Source organism: Crocuta crocuta, unplaced genomic scaffold, assembly GCF_008692635.1.
Source record: "Crocuta crocuta isolate KB4526 unplaced genomic scaffold, BGI_CrCroc_1.0 scaffold77, whole genome shotgun sequence".
In the NCBI taxonomy this organism is placed as follows: Eukaryota; Metazoa; Chordata; class Mammalia; order Carnivora; family Hyaenidae; genus Crocuta; species Crocuta crocuta.
Genome location: NW_027532172.1, coordinates 4,275,579 through 4,282,272, shown reverse-complemented (window position 1 = coordinate 4,282,272; position 6,694 = coordinate 4,275,579). Strand labels below are relative to the sequence as shown.

Here is a 6,694-nt window from a genome sequence, read left to right as displayed (position 1 = left end):
CCCAGGCGTATGGCCCCAGTTCCGGACCATTCAGGAGAAGGAAGTGACCATCCTGAACAGTGAAGAGTGCAACCAGTTCTACCACAAGTTTTCCAAAGTCCCCTCTTTGGTTCAGATCGTGGACTCCCAGATGGTCTGCACCAAGGACTTCGAAAGGGAACAGTTCTGCTATGTGAGTGCTCCTCTCCTGTGCTCCCTCACCTCCACGGGAGCACGGCCAGGAGTAGTGCTGGGGTGCAGGGCAGCAGGGATGGAAGGGGAGGGGGGAGCATGGAGAGAGAGGTGAGAGAAGGGGGGAAGGTGGGGTGTGGGAACCTGGCATGAGAGAGGGGAGATGAACCCCTCTGAGGGAGGGTCTTCTGGGCCTGGACCTCAAGGGTACCTCCCGGGCGGGGCGGGGGGGGGGCCCTGTGGGAGAGATGTGCTTGTGAGGGCACCTTGCTTGGTCCTTGAGCTGGGCTGGGTCTCCCTCCAGCCACACCTGGCCCCCCTGACCCTTCTTGTTCCACCACCCCTCCCCGCAGGAGATAAGCGGTGAGCCCCTGGTCTGTGCCGTGGACACCACGTGGTACCTGGTGGGACTGGTGAGCTGGGGCCCAGGCTGCACGAAGAGCAAGGCCCCGCCCATCTACCTGCAGGTCGCCTCCTACCAGCAGTGGATCTGGGAACGCATGAACGGGCAGGCCGTGCCAGCCCCGTCCCGGGCCCTGCTCCTGGTGCTAGCGCTGCCCCTCAGCCTCCTCGCCGCCCTCTGACACCCTTGTGCCATCCCCAGGGTTGCCGTCCTCCCCCTCTGAGCCCAGAACCCTGCAGGTGTAGCTCTCCCAGCCCCGCAGAGCAGGGCACGGATGAGGTGCTCAATTAAACACTTCTCTTCCCCAAGCCTCCTCCTTCCTGGGCCTGCTTGAGTGGGAGGTGAGCAAGCCAGATGGGGTGCGACGGGGGACCCCAGACCATCTCTACTGAACAGCGCAGAGCCCCGGGGTCTGCCTCCATCTGTAGGTTTTGGGTGGCTTTCACAGAAGGTGGGAGTCTATAGGGACGATACTGGGATGATGGATGGTCTAGAATGTTCTGTCCGGGTTGAAGCTAGGCTGCCAGGACACAGAATGAGGCTGGGGTAAAGGTGCCATTCTGTCTGGGTCTGGGAGGCCTGTGTGTTCTTTCCTGTGATACTTTCCTTGACTGTGGAGGCTGCAACACACCGTGTCATTGCCCTGGAGCACTGTACTGAACTTTGATCGTCCAGCCCTGCCCCTCTGCCTGGAGTCTGGGGCGGGTGCCCACTGGGGTCAGCATTAACTGCCAGCAGTCATGAGTGTTCATGGAAGACGAGTGGGGGCCCCCAGGTCAGAGGCCGGCGAGCAGCCAGCAGGGCAGGCGAGCCCAGGCCTGGACTTCCCCAGGCTTTACCAGCTGTTTCTCTGTTTCACTTCAAGTGGCCCCTGCCCCTCTGGGCTTCTGTTGCTGGGTTCCACAAGAGGGCCCTGGCCTGTGTGGTTACAGTGACCTTTGCCACAAGCTGAACCTCCTGTATGAGAAGCCCGTCGGGCTGGGCCCTGAGGGCACAGTCAGGGTGCCTGCCTGGCGGAGGGAGCATTCAGCGCCCACAGCAGATCCCCCGCACTTTCTCTGCCCCTCGCTGCTCCAGGACCCATCTGCCCGGATCCCTCTCCTTGTAGAATAGCAAGCGATCCAGCTCCAGGTCAGAGTCCAGATCTGCCTCCTCCATGTCCCCAGCATGAGGCTCAGGCCATGGAAGGCCTATAGAAAGCCACAAAGTGGAGGGGAGGGGAGTGGAGAGTGGGTGGCTTCCAACCTGGTCTTGATGCCCAGCTGGCTGTAGCCGCCCCTCTACCTCTCTGGGGCGCCGCTCCCTCCAGCTCACCCTACCTGAAGCTCGGAGAACAGTCGGGGGAGAGAGCTTCAGCTTCACTGCTGCGTCACCCCCCACATAAATGCTCTGGGGACAGGACATCCCAGGGGGCCATCTCAGGTCACTCGGGTACCAGAAGGCACTCAGCTTTATTGACAAGTCTCTGCAGGCAGCTGAGGCAGGCAGTGAGGCCGTTTCCAGCAGCTCCCCCAGCTCAGGAGCCTCTGGTGTCTCCTTAGCTCCCAGGCCCAGACCTGAGTGCCTCGGCGGAGGTTCGCTGCCATGTGGAAGCCCCTCTGAGTGTCCCCTCCCCAAAGATTCAGTCTCCAAGGGGTGTTGCCCGCCCCCCTTCTGGGCAGCAGCGATTCTTCGAGGCACTAGAGCTGAGATGGTAGAGGAGGAGGCTGTGTGCTGTTCTGTTCCACAGGCGTGGCAACTGGCCCCTAACTGCCCTCTGTGGTGATCCCCGAGGGCCCTGACACCCCCACCACAGAGAAAGGATGTCAGCAGGGCCCAAGCCTCCCCTGGGCTTCTCCAGGACTCCCTGGATCCCCAAGCTGGGCCCCAAGTACCAGCTTTCTTCCTTCCCCTCTCCCTTTGGCCTGCTGGCCTCAACCTTCTGCAGCCCCCAGTCCTGAGCACCCCCCGGCCTCGTGCTCGGGCCCCCAGCAGCCCCACTCCCCGCACAGGGTATCTGCTGGGCTGGAGTTCCCTGCCTCTGGTGGTCTGTTTACCACCCTGGCCAGAAACCCCGCGGGGCCTAGAGCAGTTCCCGGGCCACCAGGGCTGCTGTCTGCCAAGTCAGAGCCGAAGCTTCCCCCAGGGACCCTCTGCCTCCTTATGGCCAGCCTGGGCATGGCCTCACACTCCAGCCCGTCCAGTTCAGCCATCCCCTGGTGAGCCACTGCTGCTGTTCCTGGCGGAAGGGATAGAGGCATGTCCGGGTGGGTGTGATCTGGATCTGTAGGGAGACGGTGGCACCTTGGCCACATGGGCAAGGTGACAGCAGCTGAGTCCATGCTGGGAGGCAGGACACCTAAGGTAGTCCTACCTCTGCCCGATAGGCCACAAAGATGGGGCCTCTGCCACCCCGTTGGAGCTGAGAAGAGGGTGTTCTGTAATCGCTGCGGTCCATGTGTGCACTTGGGGTCCAAGATGCCTGGACGCCAGCCACGACTCGAGCCCCAGGGCTAACCAGTCCCAGCTGCCACCTCCAGGAAGCCCTCCTCATTTTTCTCCTTTCTTCTTCTTGGCCTCATTCTTCTCATCCTCCTCTACCTTGATGGCCACCGTGTCCACACTATCCTTCTTCTTCTTCTTCTTATCCTCTGTGGGGTAGAGAAAAGGCAGGTGGTGGGAATGAGGCAGGGTCCTAAGGGCCANCTTCCCCTCTCCCTTTGGCCTGCTGGCCTCAACCTTCTGCAGCCCCCAGTCCTGAGCACCCCCCGGCCTCGTGCTCGGGCCCCCAGCAGCCCCACTCCCCGCACAGGGTATCTGCTGGGCTGGAGTTCCCTGCCTCTGGTGGTCTGTTTACCACCCTGGCCAGAAACCCCGCGGGGCCTAGAGCAGTTCCCGGGCCACCAGGGCTGCTGTCTGCCAAGTCAGAGCCGAAGCTTCCCCCAGGGACCCTCTGCCTCCTTATGGCCAGCCTGGGCATGGCCTCACACTCCAGCCCGTCCAGTTCAGCCATCCCCTGGTGAGCCACTGCTGCTGTTCCTGGCGGAAGGGATAGAGGCATGTCCGGGTGGGTGTGATCTGGATCTGTAGGGAGACGGTGGCACCTTGGCCACATGGGCAAGGTGACAGCAGCTGAGTCCATGCTGGGAGGCAGGACACCTAAGGTAGTCCTACCTCTGCCCGATAGGCCACAAAGATGGGGCCTCTGCCACCCCGTTGGAGCTGAGAAGAGGGTGTTCTGTAATCGCTGCGGTCCATGTGTGCACTTGGGGTCCAAGATGCCTGGACGCCAGCCACGACTCGAGCCCCAGGGCTAACCAGTCCCAGCTGCCACCTCCAGGAAGCCCTCCTCATTTTTCTCCTTTCTTCTTCTTGGCCTCATTCTTCTCATCCTCCTCTACCTTGATGGCCACCGTGTCCACACTATCCTTCTTCTTCTTCTTCTTATCCTCTGTGGGGTAGAGAAAAGGCAGGTGGTGGGAATGAGGCAGGGTCCTAAGGGCCACCCCCCCCAGAGCCTCCCACATCCTGCCCTTCACTTCCTCCTTCCTTCCAAACCTCTCCTTCCTGCAGAAGAGCTCTGGGCGTTACCTGCCTCACTCAGGCCCATTTCTGTGCTCTGGGCTCCAGGGACAGGGTTGGGGCAGAGCCGAGGAGCAGGGCCACTCTTGGTGGCAGAGCTGAGGGTCCAGCTGGCTCTACAGGGGCCCCCTCCCCAGCCTGCTCACCTCCAGGGATTTCTGTGAGCTCGTTGAGGGGCGGCACAGTCTCCAGTTTGTCCGTGTACATCTTGGCTGCCTTTCGCTGCAGGTACCGGGCCTCAATCTCCTTCCGGGTCCGCGGCACGCGGCAGTTGAAGACACAGCACAGAGTGATAACTGTAAGGATGACAGAGCAGGCTTGGCCGAGGCTGCAGCCCAGACACCCCAGGAATGGTACCCACATTTCGGACCTGCCTCTATCTACCTGAATGTGTCTCACCCAGACACTCTGGCAGGTGTTCGGACAAAACCCTGTGGGCTCTGCAATTTCTGAGGCATCTTTCAAGTGGGGCTGCTTCTGGTCTTCACACAGGGGCCCACTCTTAGAAGGGCCTCGTGCTTGGCTTAATGCTCTGCCGTCCCTGTTCTCAGCAATTTGTGAATGAGGGGTCTCATACTTTCATTCTGCCCTGGACCCTAAGTCATGTCATTGGTCTCGGGTGTTTTTTTTTAAATTTATTTTATTTTATTTATTTCTGAGAGAGAGAGAGCATGAACAGAGGAGGGTCAGAGAGAGAGGGAGATATAGAATCTGAAATAGGCTCCAGGCTCTGAGCTAGCTGTCAGCAAAGAGCCTGACACGGGGCTTGAACCCATGAACCTTGAGATCATGACCTGAGCCGAAGTCGGACGCTTAACCAACTGAGACACTCAGGCACCCCTGGTCTTGGTTTTGACTGAGGCCCCTGGAGGGCAGGGCAGAGGCTGCGCGGTGATTCACGCTACAGCCACCTGGAGGTAGCTGTGGTCCCGCCCAGCTTTCTCGGCTCCTAGCGCTTCCTAGTTTTTCCGCCCCCAGGCTCCTGAGAGGACCTCAGACACAGGAGGACGTGGCTGTGTCCTCCTCAACCCCCCTGAGGACAAGCCTGGGCTCCTCCTGGCCGTGAGAGCCCATAAGAGGGCACAGACCCTGCCCCGGGGCGTTCACCTCAGACAGTTATTCCAGGAGCGGTTTTCCGGCTCAGGGCGGCTGTGCCCACGCGAGCTGGGCCAGGGAACAGAGCTGGCCTGCCTAGTGATGGGCAAGGCAGGGCAGGGCTGCCAGGGCCCGGCTGGACTGAGTTTATTTTTCTAAGGCCCTGCAGTCTGACCACCTTGGCCCCAGCCTCAGGGGAGGGGACGGGGCTGCTTCCTATTATAAATCGGATGACAAGACATAACTTCCTGGCAGACTCTTGGGGGCAGGACAGCCAAGCCGGACAAGGCAGGCCTATTTTAGGGAAGATGCATCAGACCAATGTAGCTGGGGCTGGAGCACCCTTTGGAGTCAACTGGTGTGACTCTGTGGCCCCTCTAAAAGTCTCCCCCAGATTCACAGAATGAAAAAAAGGAATGAATGAATGAACGAATGAATGCATGAGATGGCCTCAAAGCCTCTGCTGCTCAGGACAGAACTGGACTCCTGAATGGATGGGTAGGGGGAGCTAACAGCATCCGGGAACTCTGGGGGCTGTACGAGGCTTCCAGCAGTAGGTGTGACTGTACACTGCTGTCCAGGGGTAGACGGCAAGCCTTTTGTATCCAGATACCTGGGGTCTAGTCTTCTCCAGACCCCTGTGTGTAGGCCTATGGCCCCAGTCCTACCGGCTTGGGCCATCTCTTCCAGCCACCTACCAGACACGTCCTCTGACAGTGCTCACTCAGATTCTCCACAAAGGATGGTCCCAGGCTCTTCAAGGCCACGGCTTCGAAGGGAGCTCAGCCGTCAGCAGCTGGAGTGGGGCCCAAACACCGCCCCTTGCCTGCCCCACCCAGCCTGGCCTGCTCACTTCTCTCCAACGATGGGGAAAAAAAAAACCCAACAATGCGTTTTGGATTGAATTCCAGGGCCCAGGCAGGAGCTTGGAATGTGAGTCCCCAGGCCAGAAGGACCCCCAGAGGTACCCCACTCAACCCCAGCCCCTCTGCATGAGGTTCTGGGGGCGATGCTCCACCAGGAGCCACACCTTCTAGGCCCAAGCCGACTGGGAAGCAGGAAAGAGGTTTCCTCCCCTGGAGAAGGGGCTGTGCCGTCCCTACTCCCCGGGGCCCTGAATGGAGGGTAACATATGGTGACCTGCTGCTCAGGAGACTTTGGGACTCTCCCTTGCTCTGTTCCAAGGGTGAGAAACAGGAGCTGATCTGAGTGCTTCATGTCCAAGTCCCTCTCTGGGTCTGACATGGCAACTTGCTTGTGTGGCCCTAGGCACCTCCACCATCTGGGGCCCAGCAGGGTCTGGAGAGGCCATTCTGTGTTTAGAGGCCCCTCAGTGCCTCCACCCCTGCTCCGTGGAGCGCCCCAGAGCTGCTCCCTGGGCACGCACCCTGCACTGCTCCTTATGGGCAGACGCTCTTGGTGATCCTGCAGTGTGTGTGTGTGTGTGTGTGTGTGTGTGTGTGT

The 6,694-nt window shown here is 60.2% G+C and overlaps 2 protein-coding genes across 2 annotated transcripts in view; one reads left to right on the top strand and one right to left on the bottom strand.

Moving 5' to 3' along the window:
• PRSS50 (serine protease 50) overlaps nt 1–882 on the top strand; it is a 4,933-nt gene extending 4,051 nt beyond the window's left edge. The window contains exons 5-6 of the mRNA XM_077777216.1: nt 6–172; nt 525–882. Coding sequence (XP_077633342.1) covers nt 6–172; nt 525–755 — 398 coding nt within the window. The 3' untranslated portion in view covers nt 756–882. The remainder of the gene's footprint in view (nt 1–5; nt 173–524) is intronic.
• Nucleotides 883–3,341: 2,459 nt separating this feature from the next.
• Nucleotides 3,342–6,694, bottom strand: part of TMIE (transmembrane inner ear) — a gene marked incomplete at its 5' end in the record, with an annotated part of 8,148 nt that continues 4,795 nt past the window's right edge. The window contains 2 exons of the mRNA XM_077777205.1: nt 3,342–4,004; nt 4,282–4,431. Coding sequence (XP_077633331.1) covers nt 3,904–4,004; nt 4,282–4,431 — 251 coding nt within the window. The remainder of the gene's footprint in view (nt 4,005–4,281; nt 4,432–6,694) is intronic.